The 18,924-nt window shown below is 47.2% G+C and overlaps 1 protein-coding gene across 2 annotated transcripts; it reads left to right on the top strand.

Moving 5' to 3' along the window:
* The first annotated feature begins 68 nt into the window (after positions 1–68).
* On the top strand, positions 69–18,251 carry stox2a (storkhead box 2a). Of its 2 annotated transcripts, none has more exons than XM_079731054.1 (4): positions 69–577; positions 10,855–11,007; positions 13,255–15,883; positions 17,516–18,251. In XM_079731054.1, exons 1-4 carry the CDS (start codon positions 247–249, stop codon positions 17,718–17,720), a joined length of 3,318 nt encoding a protein of 1,105 aa, XP_079587180.1. In that variant the 5' UTR covers positions 69–246; the 3' UTR covers positions 17,721–18,251. The 2 variants fall into 2 exon arrangements, with proteins under 2 accessions (XP_079587180.1, XP_079587181.1); XM_079731055.1 differs by lacking the exon at positions 69–577 and adding an exon at positions 6,081–6,126.
* The last annotated feature ends 673 nt before the right edge of the window (positions 18,252–18,924 follow it).

Below are 18,924 nucleotides of genomic sequence, written 5' to 3'. Positions count from 1 at the left end.
TGGAGGAACGCTTAATGCTTGATCCGTTTTTCATCTAATTTCTTATCATCAGACGGAACGTTCAGTGTGTTCACCGAATCAGTTTCTATGGAAGTGTATTCAGTTTAATTTGGAAGCTCGGTCAACTTGAAACAAGCTAGTTTGGCTGCAGCTCGGCAACTATTTGTAGTAGGACGCATCGTAAAATAAAGTTAACAACGCGCGTATAACGACTTCCAACGGTTTACGGGCGATTTGTTTACTCCCATGGCTAAGTGTTTCCAGATAGCACCCCGTGCCATAGCCTTGGTGCTGTCGCGCGTCCGTGGGGATCGAGAGGACACAACATCCAACAAGCCTTCAGACAAGTTAAAGCGTCTCACAGGCTATGAAATATTTGCAGATTTCAAAGCTGCAAACATGCAGCACTTCTGGAATAAGAGCATGATACATGCTTTGTCTGAGATCTTCTGCCTGGGCTGGATAGACCAGCATGTGCTTCTCGTCCAAGGGAAGGAAGAGCACCTTGACGTCCTCAGGAATGGATGGGCACGACGGGTCCTCAGCCCACCTGCAGGGTTCCTCATCAAGTGTATAGGTAGGCCCATCGGTCTTCAACACGTCGTGACACTACAGTTGCTTTATGCGTGTTATGAACACTTCTAATATCACTGGTTGAAAAACATGTTTATGCAGATATCCTCTTCTCTCCTCATACTGAAAACAAGATGAAAACCATAGTAGCAGGCCTTTTGATAATATTAGGGTACAAGATAACAGTTTACAGGAAATAATAATTACAAAAATCAGGAAGCAGTAGTGACCAAATTTAAGAGTCTGGCTCTAGATCAGTCTCGAGCCTACCAGATATTCGGTGTGGTTGAAGCTTAAACGTTGTCAATATAATTCTGAAAAATAAGATCGTATTGTTGTATTATAAATTACAATACTTCGCAATGAGATAAGTTCTGTTGTTGAGGTCAGGCCTGATGTTTGAAATGCCATAGGCCAGCAAGTGGGCGAGATTACTATTGGGGATAATAATGACTTTGATGTGACAGATGATAGTGAAGTTGTGATTAGATGATTTAATGATAAAAGTTCCTATAGGCTCCTAACATGAAACCACCTCTGGACCTGGATTATAAGGGCTATAATATCTTGTCAGTGTTGAACTGAAGGTGTTATGCCAACAATACAGCTGTTTATACCACCATATCACCTCTAAACAGGCTTTTAGAAGGCCTACTGTGATAACATCTCAACAGATCCTTTTCACACATCATGTTATATGGGATAATATGATAATTGAGATGGTCGGCCATCGTAAACAAAGGAGAATATATTCAGAAGGTTGACTTATTCATTTTATGATTCTGTCAGATGTCCGATTCCTCTATCCATCCATAAGCTATTTTATATGAAAGTTCAGAAGAAAATTGAATCTGGAAACTTGAGGCAACTTTACAAAAGCACGGTTCTCTGGTTCACACTGGAAATTGTTCCAAACTAGTCTGAACTAGCCCTACTAGACAAGTTAAACATTTTGTCATCCCTTAACCCCAGTTGGTATAAAAAAAAGATATGCACCTGCATGTTTCATTTTTGGTTCTCCTAATCTAGTTATCTATCATGCTTTCGGCAATAAAATATACAAACATGTTGGTTCACACGCTTGGACATATGATGTGACAGCAATACTTGTTGTAACTGAAGCAGATATACTGTGTGTGTGCTAGCATGCACATGAGCCCAGAATGCAGAGGAATCAGCCACAACAGTTGATATTTAATCCTCAAACCAAATGCCTTTTCATTTGTTCAGACTAACTGAGCATCAAAAGGGCAAGCCGATCCAGAAACACTATCAAATGATATAAAATGTAGTAAAGGTAAAGCAACAATTAAGTGTAGGCCTAAGCGATTAGATTTCCACAAAATCGTTATGTATACATCTTATAATCTACTTAGTACAGTCTTGGCTAGAAGACAAGGTATTGTGAAATGATGTGTAGCAATCCAACTTAGACTTTAGGTGTTGAGTGTTAGCTTGTGATAAGCTAAAGCTTTTGTGTGGCTGGTATTGTCTCACACCAGCAGCTAGCTGGGAAGAAGTGCCAAATGAAGCTGACGACGATAAGCGTTGGAATGTTTGTCTTATAGCTAATAGCTCACCACACCACGTAATGGGTCATCCATTACACGTTATGCTTATAGCCTACATAATACATCTGCATGTGAAATTGTTTATTTGTCAAAATCTGCAATTAATACTTTGAGATTATGACATTTTGAACATAATGAATCAACAAGGGCTTTAATAAGATAAATACTTTCATATATGTTTATCCCAGTTGCTCATTTTATAGACTGGAAGGATCCGATCATTAAAAAAAAACGGCAAACTATGTGCCTTGTCAGTTGTGATAACAATATAATAAAGTTATTGTCATAAGTCCTCTTTGACTTAACTGAATATAGACGGAGAGACTTTCAGCTTTTACACAGGAAGGAGGAAATATGCTTGGGGCGGTAAGAGGGGGGAGATACAAGCTAAAGGAAGGAAAAGGAGTGTCCTATTGAAGAATTGGTGGAAACGGAAGGCAACAGCGGAAGGTTTGACTTTATGTCTTAATGTGTTGTGTGGGGCCTCTAACACTTCAACAAGTCCCACATTTGTCTATTCAGCTGGTTGGTCCCTGGGATGGCAGGTGTCGGCTGTGGCCCACTAGAGGGCAGTCTGGATCACTGTTTGAACGAAAGTGGGTCGAAGGTGAGATGGAATGAAATCCGCAGCGTGTAGTCATTTACTAGTATGCACTGACAAAGAGACAGTTTGAATGCAATTGGATGCTTTTCAAATGTTATGTAATTCAAATGTGAATATGTGCTTATCAAAATTGTTAGTTTGGTTTGTCCTACTCCATTTATTTAATTGAAATACCTTTATTCCAAAGTGTGACCTACACCTTGTGTAGACATTTGTATAATAAGTTATAGGCCTATTAATACTAAATAGATTTAAAGGAAGAGTTACTCTAGAATATAATAACTGCTTTATTTAGATGTCTCCTATGTAGATGTTAAATATAAATGATATCTTATCATCCACGTATACGTACAATTCCTCCAGCATTTGTTGCTAACATCATGGCTTTGCAGCATTGTCAAAAACAAAACACGTCCCAAATGACTTGAGTAGCACGCGCCGTATTATTAGATATCAACGCATTCAGACAGCATTGGTCGGCCTCGTGTCTGCTCCATCCACCAATATGTCTCTCGTGTCTGGCCCTTTAAGGAAACGCCACTCGAAGGGCAGCAAGCTATGAGCTCATCGGCTTGGGTCGTCATAGCAACAAAGGCTGTTGCAGCAGTAGCAGCAGCAGCAGCAGCAGCAGCAGCACTACTGAGAAATAAGATGGCTGGTGTGGTGTGTCTCTCTCCCCACTCCTCATCCTCCTCCTCCCCCTTCTCCTCACCTCCTTCTCTTTGGTACTACTGAAGTGAGGCAGATTGGTGGTGACGCTCTGTCCCCCCACAACCCCATAGCCCCCTGCCCTGCCCTCTTTCACCCCCCCCCCCCATTTCTCTCTCTCTCTTTCTCTCTCTCTCTCTTTTCACTCTGTCCCTCCGACCGTCCATTCACACACGCACATGTGAGTCAGCGAGATTAGCCCTACCAAAAGGCAACACTGGATTGGAGAATGGAAACATGGGGGGCGAGGGGGATAGTGATCCAGTTTACGTTACCAAATCTGTAGATTCTCAGCATTATCTCTCTATGTATCTATCTGTCCATCCATCTACCTACTGTCTTCACTGCATGGGTCTGGGAGAATGGCTGGTGTGTCTGGAAGACAGATATGAGCCAGATCCCATAGAGGTGTAAAGAGCCTCAGCGTTTTATGTTCCTCCCACTGTCAAGTGATGATTGTTATCAGGGCTAGGGCTACAAAAAAAAAGGACGATTCTTTATCAGTAAGGGAGAAAGGTGGCTGTCATAATAAAGGTAGCCTTTATCCTCTGGAAAACGTGTACAACACAGATGTGAGGACAGATGGGTTTTTAGGATGCACACTAGTAGGCAAAGCAGGGATACTGTGATCTTGGACATCATGCTCCTGCTGGTTTTATGTATAAAAAAAAAAGAAAGAAAAAAGCTGTTCATATTTGCTCTTCTCTTTTTGCCTTTATGCATGTCCTCGATCTCTCACATCCTCTCTCTCTCTCTCTCTCTCTCTCTCTCTTCTCACATCCCCCCCCTCTCTCTCTTTCTCTCTCTCTCTCTCCCCCCTCCCCTTCAGCCTCAATCATCCAGACACAGACGCATGCATGCTCACGCAGGATCACGCACAGCGGGCGGACGCGCGCATTCACACACACACAAACACACACACACACACACACACACACACACACATTCTCACACGCGCACACACATACGTACCGCACACACATACACACACACACACACACACACACATACTCTCACACCCTTCCTTGAGGTGCTGTGAGCAGCTGCAGCAATAGCGGTGAAAGAGATTGGCCGTTGACTGGAGTTTGTGGCTTCCCTGTTTAATGAATGGCCACCACACCGATCAACGCTGGAGCTCCCTCTTCTACTCCTCCTCCGCCACCTCCTCCTCCTCGTTCTCCTCCTTCTGCTCCTGCTTACTCCTATGGATTGCGGCGTACGGTGGATATCTATTCTTGAATTTATTTATTTATTTTTCCGGGGCTCTCCATTTTTTCCTGCCCACCCGCTCCCGCTGGGCTGTTTTGGCAAGGGGGACAACACCGTCTGGTGTGGGATCGGATAAAGATGAAAGCGAAGGTAGCCACTTCGGACCTCTGTGTTCTCCGGAGCTTTGGCTGCCCGTCGGGGTGAATGGAGCATTTCTCTCTCTCCTTGCGTTCTCTATCTCTCTCGACCTCTCTTCCTCTCTTTTTTTTTAAGCAGCCTCTTTTGTTTTGCGGGGCACGGCCGAGCACTCCTGTGGTGAATTGAGCTACTGGTGAAAAAGACCAGGGCCTTTTATCCTTAATCCCTCCATTCTGGTCCTCTTCTCCTCCCCGTCCGTCCCCCCTCCTCCTCCTCCCTCCCTCCATTCCTCCCTCACTCCAGCCCTCCCTCCCTATCGTTACTTTTCAGTAAAAAAAAAAACCTGGGATCTTTTACACCTCTACGAGAATCCCTCAGCCCTCCTCGCCGTCCTCCTTGCTAACCAATGCTCCATTTCCCTCATCCCTACCCCTGCCCCACCTCCTCCTCCTCCTCCTCCTCCTCCTCCTCCTCCTCCTCCTCCTCTCTCCTGCTCCCTCCTCCCGCACCAGAGTGGCTACGTAATGTGCCTCCCTACGCATGCAAATGGGGATGCTACAAATGGTGGCTGGGACTGATGCCGATGACAGGGTGATGCCGCGCGCATTCACCTCCACCCTCGCCACGACTACCGCCACCACCGCCGCCGCCGCCGCCGTCGCCACCGCCAGCGATCCACACCAGCCCCAGGGGAGATCTACCCCCAGCGTTCCATGCCAAGCCGCCGCGATCCGCTCCGCGTCCAATGTCACGCGCCGGCGGATGTAAATGAGACACGCGCGTGTGTGTGCGAACGTGCGCGCTGGTTCCTGCCATGTCCGGCGTGTGAGTGCTCTAGCGGGACGATTCCTTGGCCGATGCGGGGGAGGCACTGAGCCCGAGGTTGGTCGACCTCCCCCCGCACCCCCCTTCCCCTCCTCCCTCCCCCCTCTCCCCTCCCTCCCTCCCTCCCCTCTCCCCTCCCTCCTTCACCCGAGCCGCCTCGCTCCCGGTGCCGGTAGCCCACCTCCTGCTCCTCCTCTACCTCCTCCTCCTCCCGCTCCTCCTCCTCCTGCTGGACCCCCTGGCCGGGTAGGTAGGGGGGGAGAGGGGGGGTCACCATGAAGAAGAACCGTAGCAGCGCCGTCGGCGGCAGCGGGGGAGTGGGTGGTGTCGGCGGCGCCGGCGCTAGGCGGGCCTGGGCCGGCGCCGACCCGTCGGAGCGCCCGGCCGAACGCAGCCTCTCCTCCCGCGGCGAGAAAGACGCGCGGGCGCCCAAGCAGCATCTCCCCCCCCCTCCCCCCCCCCACTTCTCTCCGTCCCCACCGGGTTACCGTGCGGCAGGTGAGTGTGATCCCACCCCTACCTCCCCCTCCCTCCCCCCAACCCCCCTTCTGTACCCCCCTACCTACCGGCCGTACCCCTGTGTACGTTCCCGTGGCAACCGCGTCTCCAACGCCGCTGGGCCTCAGATGCTAACGCTCTAAAACTAGCGTGGAAAGGAAGGGGGGAAAAAAAAGCGTGGAGTTGTGGGAGGCATGTTGACTGGATGTGTGTGAGGCTTTAGCTGCGCGTAGTAATCGTAGTCGTTAACGATGCGTGATATATATCGCTTTACATTTGAGTTCTATTTGACTTATAGTTTTAAAATATAAGATATTTATGTTAGCATCTTTGTAGGCAAGGGTTTTGGAATGAATGAATGAACGTTGTATACTCTCGCTACACTCGTGAGATGCACATGGGTCATAGTACATTCGACTGAATAGAATATCTTTAGTTTGTACGAGGCTTTGGCACGCTATACATGGCGCAACTTTAGTGTCAAACACCAAGCATGCAGTGAGGCCAGTGGCTCACACGCTGGTGGGACGTGGAGCACAGGTTGGAATAATCGTCAGCGTGATAAAAAAAATGTCAAGGGCGCAGATGAGCATATCGAGAATGCAGAGAGTGTCGAGAGGTCAGAGGAAGTGATTGTGCGCCCAGAAAGTTGAACTGGGCACAAGAAATTTTACTTTGTTTTGGCACGCTTCTCTGCCCACAGTACCCTCTCGCAATCTGCCCGCGCTCGTTGGACTTGGTCGCTCTACGTTGTCTCCAAACTAGATTGATCAGTATGATTGACGTCTACCGTAAGGGCCAATCTTAGCTCTGTCTTCTGCTACAGTACCATTGATTGGCTAGCCAAGTTTATTGCGGGAGAGGGCGGGGCCATCGGTTCCTGATGTGTTGATGTCGAGGGGCCCCAGTCATGGCAGCGGCCCCTTATGATCTAAGTGTTGTTTTGGTTACTGGTTTGCACTAAACATAAGGCGGTTGATGTTCATTACGGTTGCTACATGTTTTTGACAATGCAAACGTTGATTTAAGGTTAGCTTCGGGTGTTAGTTTGGGCGAGAACAAACTAAAGTAGCAGGGGTAACCTCAAATCTTCGAAGATTTGAAGATTCGATGATTAGAGACTTCGATAGAAATACAATTAGTCTTCTTTAATAGTAGACTCATCGTGTCTGCAAAATTGTTATTGTGAAACAGCGGGAAATTTAATTGGGGTAATGGGGTTGCTAAATTAGCGATATCAAAGCATTGCTTGCCTACTAGAAGTAAAAGCCTGTATACTGTGATTTTGTGGGGATGGGGGATGGACTTGGTCTTCTTCATTTCGATACCATTTAAGATGATGCAAAAAAATCAGCCGCTGTCATACTCTGGTGCTTGGGAAAATGATTGACTTCGTCAGAACTAAGTTGTTTGACTTTATCGATGCGGAAATCGAAATTGAATGCAGATGCTGACATGGACGTGCACATTGTCGAGATTTTGTGAAAAGTTGGATGTTATTTTGGAAGGCACTTGTGGTTTGGGAAACCTTGAAGCCATTTGACTATTTTTAAGAGTTCAATCCACTCAATAGCTAAAAGAAATGTTTAGCGAAAACCAGTCACCAAAACAACAGTAATATCATAAGTTGTACTTTACGTATCGGAGAAGTAGGGTTTGTTACAATGACATGTTCAGGCAATAAAGGAGGCTGCAGTTTCAGTACCGCATTCTACGACCGCATCCTAGTGCCGCATTTTAGGAAACTACTTATTTTTTAGGAATTTAAATAGTACTTTCGGTCCAAGTAGTTCATTTTAGAAGTACTATTTTTAAGGGTTTATTACACCCCATCACCACTCTCTGTCTAAAGACTTGATTTATTCCCCCCAAATACTTCAGGACTTGCAGTACAACTTGCTCGCTAAGAGGCACTTGCCTGGCAATTTGTGTTATTAGCTCATTATCATGTCAAATAAAGACAGAATTGTATGCTATGGCCTTTAGAGTCACTAGGTCACAACAAGATATTTCAAAGGTCGGAGAGGCATGTCACAAGGACGACTCTGGGGGCAGATTTTGAATTATAAGTATAGCCCTATATCTTTATGTTTTGATACAATAATAAACTATTTCAAGCAACCATACATTACACAAAGAAAACCACATCCACTTCTTCATACCTCAACCCATCCCATCCACACTACATCCACCCTTCCGTCCCACAACCCCAACCCTTCATTCATCCCTCCACCTCATCCAGCCATCTGTCTTCTTTATAATCTGTCTTCTACCTCTCCATCCCTCGTTCCACACCTCCACTTCTCCACCGCTCCATCCACCTCTTCATCCCTGCCTCCACTCCCTCATCCCAGCACTCCATCTTCATTATAGTCTTAATGTCCGTACTGACACTCTAGTATTACACTTGGACATGTCCCTCAGGTTAAGAAGGGACGTCTCAACCGGGGACGACGGATCCATATCCCTACTCCCCAGTCTGGGTGATTCAGGTTCTGACTAAGACCTTTGCATGAATGTGTGACCTGCCTCCCTGTATCGTACAGTGAACGACAATAGCATCGCTAAGAGCCTCCACGACTCCTGAGAGAGACATTATTAAACCAAATAGAATGATGACATGTTATTCACATTTGAGTTAATCTGTGTTCCATGAAAACTCTTCATTAGTCTATAATCTAGTATGTGAAAGTTCCTAAAATGTGGCAACACATGTTGTACCACCGCAGAATAGATCTACATAATATCACTAATGCTAAATGTCTTATTCAAAATTACAAAATAGTCCAAATGAAGAGACTGGCTGATAAAACGTGTTCTGGGGTATACAGGCAGTGAGCACAGTTTAATTGTTAAAATTTTTCACCTTAATATAAATGGTAAAACAATGAGTAATAAACATTTACCCTGAAGACGGTAGGCTACTGCAGATTGGATGTAGCTGACAGACACTGATCACCTATACAATCTTCAATCAGCTTCAGTTTCAGCAATGTGATGGCTACAATTAAAATCAAAGTATCATGGTCATTAAGTCCACAGTTAATATGACTCCTAGTTTGGCTTTTGTCATGAAAAACTAGGGTCCTAGAAATGCGATCCTAAAAATTCAGCCCTGAAACTGCAGGAACATGCAATTAACTATTAAAACTTACGCTATTCAAGTAGAGTAGACCTTGATATTAATGTTGGCTTGGTGAGTGGTTTTCGCTATACAAATGGCTTTTTATGTTTAGTAATGTTTGCTACATGTTTCGGAGAATTCCGATGTCAGCTTCCATATTACTAGGCATCCTCTCGCCCAAACTAACGGTAGTAGCTAACCGATGGATGAATTCACGAAAAAATGTAATCAAAACAACAGTATTATCATTATCACTTAGTTCTACTAACAGGACCAAAGGAGCCTTCCTTTTCCCGGCAGCTTCCATGATTCGGGCTCTTATAGCAAGGCCTGCGAGATGGATTGCCCCGGCCCCCACCCCCCTCTCAGCCCACCCCCCTCTCACCCCAAACGCAATAAACTTGGCTAGCTAATCCATGACATAGTAACGAAAGGCAGAGCTACGATTGGCCCATAAGGTAGACATTAATTATTCCAATCAATCTAGTTCTGAGAGCACGTACAGAGCAGGTCAAGCTAGCCTAGGTAGATTTTGATAGGGCACTGTGGGCAGAAAAGCGGGCCAAAAGTATAATTTACTGTGCTCAGTGCCACTTTCTATGGGCACAATAATTTTCTCTGACTTCTCAACACGATACTCATAGTCGTTTGGCTGTATTGTGTATTTATTTTCACTTCTAATACAATTTATGAAGAAAAAGTGTCTTTAATATACATGTATAATACATACATCTTTGAAATTTGCGTGGTGTTGTGGTAATGGGGCCTTCACACCCTTTAAAATATATCCCAGATGCCAGCTAGTCTGATGTCGTAATCCATACAGCCTTCAACAAAGCGCCACTGTGTAGTGAGTGTGTGGTGTCTCCATGGCGACGTTGAAGGCCTTACTGACAGCGTCTGCAGAGTTGTAAAACGGAACAGCTCTTCAAAGTTTCTGAAGCCGTACATTTGTGTTAGTTTGTGAAACATAGCAGGGGATGCTAATGATAGCTGATGATGTCATCTCAGTTGGCAAAGGTTCTGCGTTTAATGGTTGATGTGCATTAGAAGAACTGTTTCATATAAGGCATCGGTACACTATACCGATTTCCAAAGACCTTACAACCTGTCCTATACCGTATAGGACAGGTTGTAAGGTCTTTGGAAATCCAGAGAATCATATTTGTTTATTTTTAAACCTCCAAACAGACTTGGCCCTGTGTACATGTGCACATTTATTCATAAGCCTTTATGATCATAACCCTTTGTGATCATAACCCTTTATGATTAAATACTTTGAAGAATTTTAAGAGCTTATGAAGGTTATGGTTACAGCCTAGGTTATGATTACGACAAGCTGCTTAAGTAATTCAAGTAACACCCCAATGCAGCTTCAATGCTGTTTCAGTTAGTTATACAAGTTAATAGAATTGCAGAACTTCAGTATGCTTAAATACAATAAATTCATCCACGTTTTTTGTACTTGCTGTACAAGGGACTTCATATTGAAATTTATTACAACTACACCCCAATAAGCCGGAATATACTGGAATGCAGTCCACACCACCCCTATGTAAAATCAGTTTGATCATGGTTTTCGTCTTTTGTCTCCGCATGTGCAGGTGATGTGTCTCCAATCAACATGTCACCAGTCAGCCAGTCACAGTTCATCCCGCTGGGGGAGATCTTGTGTCTGGCCGTCTCCTCCATGAACTCAGCCCACAAGCCCGTCACCCGCGAGGCCTTGGAGGAACATCTCACCTCCAGCTTCCCAGGTAAATTCACTCTCTGGTACCTCTTACCCATCGACGTGCTGGCGGTCTTACAGTCAGTCCCAGTAGCAATGGGCCTTGTTTACCCAGCGGCCATCTTGGTTCCATCTTGGTTGTAAAAGGCAGCTGGGTGAATGCCGAATCTCACATTCAGTGCCACACACCCAGCTAGCATTTAGGACCAAGATGGCCGCTAGGTGAATGAGTTTGCCCCACCAAGCTAGTGTTTACAACCAAGATGGTTGCTAGGTGAAAACATTTGCCCCACCATGCTGGTGTTTACAACCAAGATGGTTGCTAGGTGAAAACATTTGCCCCACCAAGCTAGCGTTTAGAACCAAGATGGTCGCTAGGTGAATACGTTTGCCCCATCCACTTAGCGTTTACAACCAAGATGTTCACTAGGTCACGTTTACCTTACCCAGCTAGTTTCTACAACCTAGGTGAATACGTTTGCCCCACCCTAGTGTTTAGAACCAAGATTGCTGTGAACATGGTGAATAAGTTCCAGGGTGTGGAAAAATAGCATGTTTGAATAGGCTTTAAAATAGTGCACCATCCATGTAAAACAAGGCAGATAAGTATTGCCACTACTGCATCCGGAGTACTCTGTATGGCTCTATTTACTGCATATTATGATTAATGGCATGAAGGAGCAGCTAGTGGACTTAATCAAGGATAGGCTATATGCAATCTTTGGACATTCAGGATCAACCTTTCTGCTGGGAGTCAAAAGCACTAGCAGCTATACTATCCTGCCAGCCTATCTACTAGAATAGGTCATGTTTGTTGCCACTATATTTTCCGGGTACCATCCATTTGGCAGTCTTGAGAAAGACTTGAATGTATTAAAGTTGCACAACAACGATTCACACATGCACGCCCCGTTGGTTACCGTTGCCAGGCCGGACAAAAGATCACCAGCTGAAGGGGTTTGAGTACAAGAATAATGTTCTTGTGCACAGAAGCGGATATTGTCTGCTTTTGTCTAAATAAATGCAGTATAACTAGCGTTCACTTTTCCTATTCATGACACAGAACAATCTAAATCCTCTTGACCATTTAGCTTTGTGGATTTATCTGTGTTGAGAGGCAGACAAGCAGTGGACTAGCAATACTAAGAGAGCTAAGAGGAGACATTATGCGTTGACTTTTACATTTGTGCATTTGCATTAAAACATAGTCGCAATCGATTTGATTGAACACATGTAGGTTGATAGATCTAGCTGCTTAACATGATGTCAAGGTTGGCAAGTCGCAACCAATATAATCAGTATCCTTTCTTGCAGTCTGCTTATCTGAGGCTTATAAAGACCTATCCTTGTATTCTAATATGTGTATTTTCCACACAATCACTGATAATATATGAAATGTAAGCATTCACACAGTTTGTGCTTGAAAGGCTACTGTGCAACAACTATAGTGTAATGCAATTGGACTAGGTGGACCTTCTTTGAGCGTTGGCTCTTACTGCTACTACACTACAATCCATTACTGATTAAAAAGAATGACATCATTGAGCTAATGTAATGATAGGCAACCTCAATGCCCATTTCTTTAAAAGCTGCAATTTGAATGATGGGCTTTTAAGATATCTGAGTCAGCTAAATGTTATTAGTGGATTAGTTGAATTTGTGTAAGGGTTTGCCTCCCGATTCACACGCAGAAAGGACTTTCTAAACAGTTGTTGACTAGATTAAATGAGGGGTGTACTCGTTCATCATTTAAATATGTTTGTCTGAAAATCTTAAATGAAACGTATTATGTTGTGCGTTTAGCCCAGAGTGAAATATTGTTCAGCATTAACAAGTTCATGAGTGTTAAAGTGTGAATTGACAAGGAGAGAGGTGAAAAAGGCATAATGTATACATAGCAACAATGCAATGAGTATGAGTCTGAAACAGTGTCAGCAACAATAACAATATAATATGTTTCTCCATCATGAAGATGTGTTTTGCTTAATTCTTCCTTTAACCATCACAATATACATTTAGTTTTCCTGTTCAGCCAGTTACAATTTGTTTCAAATACTGTAGAATAAGACCTGGGATAATTGATATTAAGCTGTTTGGTTCTAGCTTCAGAGTTGTGTCCTTCAATTTGAAGCGTTCTGAAAGTTATGATTATCATACAATCTGTATGAATAATATCAAATATATATATATATATGTATTTTTTCCAGAGATGGAAATGATTACCTAGTCACGTCTCTAACAGTAACCAACTCTGACCCTGTGCCTCCCTGTATAGGTGTCCCCACCCCCAGCTCCGAGGTGGTGCGACACACGCTCAACATGCTGGTGAGAGAGAGGAAGATCTACCCCACGCCGGAGGGCTACTTCGTCGTCACTCCCCAGACCTACTACATCACCCCCTCTCTCATCAGGACCAACAACAAGTGGTACCACCTGGACGACCGGCTCACCGACCGCACGCCCCCGCAGTCCCTCCCCTCCCAGCCCCAGCTGCAGTGCACCCCTCCCCAGTCCGGCAACGCCACGCCTTCCGCCCTGAGGGAGCGGCCCGTCCGCAAGAACCACAGCGACGCCTACAACCCCCCCTGCGACGACGCGTCCAGGGGCCACCCGTCGGCCCCCAGCGCGGCGGGCCCCCCGGGCAAGACCCTGAAGGAGCACCGGGCCGACCTCTACGCCGCCAAGCCTCCCAAGGACCGCAGCGCCGGGGCCGGGGACGCCGCGCCCAGCCCGCTCTCCAAGGAGCACGGCGGGGAGCCCCCCTCGTACCCCCACCCCCACCCTCCGCCCCCGCCGCCCCCCGCCCAGCCGGCGCCCACGGAAGCGGCGGAGAAGAGCAAGGGCGCGCCGTCGTCGTTCCCCTTCAAGACGGACACGCTGAGCAAGAAGAAGGAGGGCAGCGGCGGCAGCAGCGCCGGCGTGGAGAAGCAGTCCAAGCGGTTCGGCCTGCGGCTCTTCCGCCTGAGCTTCAAGAAGGACAAGATGAGGCAGCTGGCCACCTTCTCGGCCCAGTTCCCGCCGGAGGAGTGGCCCCTGCGCGACGAGGACGTGCCCGCCGCGCCCATCCCCCGGGACGTGGAGATGGAGATCATCCGCCGCATCAACCCGGACCTGACGGTGGAGAACGTGGCGCGCCACACGGCCGTGATGAAGCGGCTGGAGGAGGAGCGGGCGCACAAGAACAAGAGCGCGCTGCACCACAGCGCGCGCAGCCGCAGGGGGCGGGGCCACCGGAGGCTGCCGCACGGCAAGTCGCGCTCGCACAGTAAGCCGCGGACGTGCCGCGGGGACCCGTCGGACGCCTCCAACTGGGACCTGGTGTTCATGGAGCGAGACTACCGCTTCTTCAGCCACTCCCTGGTGCGCTCGCCGCGGGAGGCCATGTACACCCTGGAGCGCGCGCGCGGCGGCGGCGGGGCCACGTACCTGGTGCACAGCAACCCCAACATCACCGAGTCGTACTGCCCCGTCGCGCCCGAGTGGGACGTGTCTGGGGAGCTGGCCAAGCGGAGGACGGAGATGCCTTTCCCCGAGCCCTCGCGGGGCACCACCAAGGAGTCCAAGGTGCAGCGGAGCCACAGCCACAATCAGGACAGGAAGTCGCGCCACGAGCGCTCGGACCAGGCCAAGGAGCGCTCCCGCTCCATGGACAACTCGCTGAAGGGCCCGTCGCTGGGCACGCCCGAGAACTATGACCACGGCCCGGAGGAGCGCAGCCACTACTTTACAGACGACGGAACGCTGCGGGCTACCCAGAAGTCCTCCCACTTCTCAAGGATCATGTTCTCTGCTGCTAAGTTCCACTCTGATTTTAATGTGCCTGATTTGGGGAAAGGGAGCTTGGACGAGTCGAGGAGTCACCGGAACACGGCGGAGAGGAACAAAAGCAGAGACAGCCTGCCCACCTACAACGAGCTCATGGGCCTTTCTCCCAAGCCCTCGACGGATGACTACTTCCAGTGCAATACGTCCAACGAAACAATCCTTACTGCCCCTTCGCCTCAGGCAAAATCAGAATATGACACGCTAACCTCATCAGGGGGACTCCACAAGGGCTCTCCGGCCGACCGCCAGACGCCTCACCTTACCTCTCCACACGCCATGGAGTACAAAGAGGAGCTGGCGGCGGCGGCCAAGGGCCCGGGCGGCGGCCCCGTGCGTCTGACCCCCAGCCAGGCGCCGGAGCTGCTGCAGAGCGCCCGCCTCGCGCCGCACCAACACAACGTGGACCCCGGCGGGGGGGGCTCGGCCGGCGCCGCCGCTTCCCTCAAGAGGAAGGAGATCTTCAGCAAGGACACCCTGTTCAAGCCCCCGCACAACAGCGCCGTGTCGGCGGGCTACGCCGACAGCGGCGGCTACTCCAAGTCCGGCACCTTGCGGAAGGCCTCGCACGCCAAATCAACAGAGGCCCTCGACAATCCTGAGCCCCAGCAGCCTTCAAATTCAGCCACTTCCTCCGCCTCGCCGGCGGCCCTGCAGGTCTGCGTGGAGCCCAGCGGCGGCGGCGGCGGCGGCGGCGGCGGCGGCGGCGCCTCCGCCTCCTTCGACTACTACAACGTCTCGGACGACGAGGAGGACGACGACGAAGAGGCGGACGAAGACTCGCACAAGGAGTCGCTGACGGCCGAGGACGGCCCGGACCACGGGGATTGCGGCGGCGTGGGCGGCGGCGGCGGCGGCGGCGGCGGCGGCGGCGGTGTCGGGGGGGTAGGGGAGGGGACCATGCAGTGGCTGCTGGAGCGGGAGAAGGAGCACGAGCTGCAGCGTAAGCTGGAGACCAACCTGACCCTGCTGAGCCCCAAGGAGACGGAGGGCGGCGGCGGGCAGAAGTCGGCGCACTCGGCCCGCCTGGACAGCATGGACAGCAGCAGCGTGACGGTGGACAGCGGCTTCAATTCTCCCAGGTGGGTCCCCGTGCCGACGCCTTCCGGACACCGCCGTGACCTGTTTGCTGCTGCTGGGTGGATGGGGGCGGGGGAGGCCGCCTGATGGTTCCATCATAAGCATGTACAGGGGAACAGGGAAATGAGGCAAAAATGAAGCAAAAACACATGCAAATATGTCAGCATGATACACATCAACACATTGGTTGATGTGTTTATGTATCTTTATTATATATAGAAGTATCTTAAATACATGGGGTTATGGATCTCATAAAATAAATTCATACGAATTTTAAATCAAACTTCATATGTACAATACTGCCCGTACATATGAGCTTGGCTTTAACATAACTAACCAAGGCAGAGGCCTCTACTTTTACTTTCTGTTCCTTCCGTCGTGGCCTATTTCTTTGTTTTGATCATTTTAGAATCATTGCTGTTTGGTAATTATGCTGGGCCCTCCTCTTTGCAACCCACTGCAGGGGGTCTTGCTCGGGGAGGGGGCTGCTGTCTTGAGGGTGTCTTGTTTCAATGCTCCGCTCATCCTGGTCATAGTTGCACTCCTGATGGACCTTGCATGGTTGCCATGCAAGGCTGAGAGAAAAAGTGTGCTTTGACTGGCCACAGTGGTTAGAGAAGCCCTGTTAAATGCAGTCCAGTTCCCATTCAAGGCAGCAAGGCCAAGTCTGTAGGTTCATTGAGCTTGATTTTATTTGAATAGTATTTGACCAGTGATCCATCTTGAGAGACAGTGAGAACCATCTCTCAAGGGAAAGCTTGACATACCTTTTATCCAATGGAACTGTATACAGTGTAATCAATTTAAAACTTTGAAAAGATTTATAGCACCACTATGGCGCTAGTATTCGGTGTATCTTCTAATTTCCCCAGTTCGCAATGCATTACAATGCATACTTTCTATGGTTGAACTTATGAACTGATAAAAAGTTTCAGCTGAAGAAATTAAAGTTTAGTTTTGGGACTTCTAAATAGTTTTTCTCTGCTATAGATTTAAAAATGTTGTGAACTTTCCTCAGCAATGCATCTACTATGTGATGTCAAAATAATGATTCATTATATAATTCTTTCTACATTGGTAGTGGGTTATAGTAACATCTCATCCAAACAGCAAAATATTAATATTAAACACCACTAGATACATTAAATGTATTCATCTTATCTCAATAAAAACCGAGGATAGTGTAGTGGCTACGCTGTTTGATCCCCAATGTCTCAAGTAAGATGCTTAACCCATCCCTAACTTTTTAAAGGTGACATATTATACCACCAGGTGTGAGTGTGATTAGCCGTTACAAGCCGTTTTTGAAAGTCTGCCTCTTCTGGCATCACAAGTAGGCGTGTCCACCTAGATGTGAGCTGGATAGATCAGTCTTCCAGCCTTCCAAGTGGACTGTAGCAAACGTTGCTCTTCTATCCGTCATACGTCTAGGTCGACACGCCCACATGTGATGTCAGGAGAGGCAGATATTCATAACGGCTAATCACACTCACACCTGGCGGTATAATATGTCACCGTTAACATCCTGCTTTGAATTACTAAGATTGCTAAGTGACTGAATAGTAAGCAGGTAACTGTTCTGTCCTGTTCCTCCTTTGATAACCCCTGTGCTGTCATGTCTTGTCGGGGGATAGGACGCGGGAGAGCCTAGCCTCCAACACCTCCAGCATCGTGGAGAGCAATAGGAGACAGAACCCCGCGCTGAGCCCCGGCCACATGGGCACCTCCGGCCACATCGGCCTGCCCTTCAGCTTCCGGGCCATCCCAGAACCGCCCAGCGCCCAGCCCGAGAAGCTCCAGAAACCCTCCAACTGTCTGGCCTCCATCACTAGTGTGTGACCAACGCAGTTCGGGAGGGCGAGGGACAATGGGTAGAGGTGGTGGAGGAGGAGAGAGAGAGAGGCAAGGGAAGTTGAAAGAACTTTCCCTTGTTTATTGACACACTCACACACACACATACAGATACTAACACATACAGATACACACACAAACATACACACATCTCTCTGGACTCCCGTGAATCAATTTACTATGACTGTTACGAAGACAGGCATGGCATCGAGTGACTGTTCCCACAGCTTCATGAACTTAACTGCAAAATAATAAAGAGAAGAAGAAGAAATATAACAGAACATCATGACATTTTGTACCCGCATTGCAAGACAACTGTAGGTGAGGAACACCCTACACTAAGTACTATGAATTTGGTGACATGGATTTTAAGTTCGGCTTATATTGAAGTTCCTAATTATTGGTATTGGAAAGTAGTAGATTATAGGATTCAAGTTACATTTGGAAACATCAAAACTTTTTATATTACTTAACAATACATGTCCAATTAAATGTTTTCCTTCATGAAACAGAATCACATTTTCAGGATGGTTTTAATGTATCAGCACAATGTGAAAACAATAAAGAATACTCCTGAAAACAAAGAATGGAAGAGATTAAAAACATAAATCACAACAGATTTGTGTACCGCAATGCAAATGATGTATGTATACTCAATACTTTTTGATATTCTAATTATTATAATGGTGGTATTAAAGATGCTATGTGACCAAAATTATGTTTTGGACAGAATGGGTCATACTTTACCACACCTCATACATTACAATTTTATGAATTACATAATACATTATTTATGAATTATGCACTTTATGAACTTGGAAAATAATCTGATTTATGTTTCATGAATCTTAAAGTGTCGGTTCCCCAGAAAATATTCCACTTACCTCATACTTCCCGACGTCGTGATTTGCACAGATATTGTACGTTTCCACCACATATCTGCTATTTTGTTTATACAATGGGGCGACATGGCATTTGCCTTGAACACTTAAAAACTCACTTGTTTTTGTCACCCTCCAACCATGTCATTAAGCATAATTTTGACAGCATCCTAAGGCAGTGGTGATTTGTGTATAGAATAATGTCTGGCTTTTTTTGTATTAGGATGGACTTACGGTTAAGTTTAATTTAGAATGCATGGGGCAGGTCTGATCACATTTTGATTCGATCCATCTCTATGTTCATTGCTAGG

This window comes from Pollachius pollachius (genome assembly GCF_949987615.1).
Source record: "Pollachius pollachius genome assembly, chromosome: 2".
Taxonomy (NCBI): Eukaryota; Metazoa; Chordata; class Actinopteri; order Gadiformes; family Gadidae; genus Pollachius; species Pollachius pollachius.
The sequence above is the reverse complement of the archived record's forward strand: the minus strand, read 5'-3'. Positions and strand labels throughout refer to the sequence as shown.

Bases quoted from the DNA above. Each gene is read 5' to 3' on its own strand.
- stox2a (XM_079731054.1), top strand. From the start codon at position 247: ATGGCTAAGTGTTTCCAGATAGCACCCCGTGCCATAGCCTTGGTGCTG. The intron at 11,008-13,254 runs GTAAATTCACTC...CTCCCTGTATAG, and splicing joins TCTCACCTCCAGCTTCCCAG to GTGTCCCCACCCCCAGCTCC. The intron at 15,884-17,515 runs GTGGGTCCCCGT...GTCGGGGGATAG, and splicing joins AGCGGCTTCAATTCTCCCAG to GACGCGGGAGAGCCTAGCCT.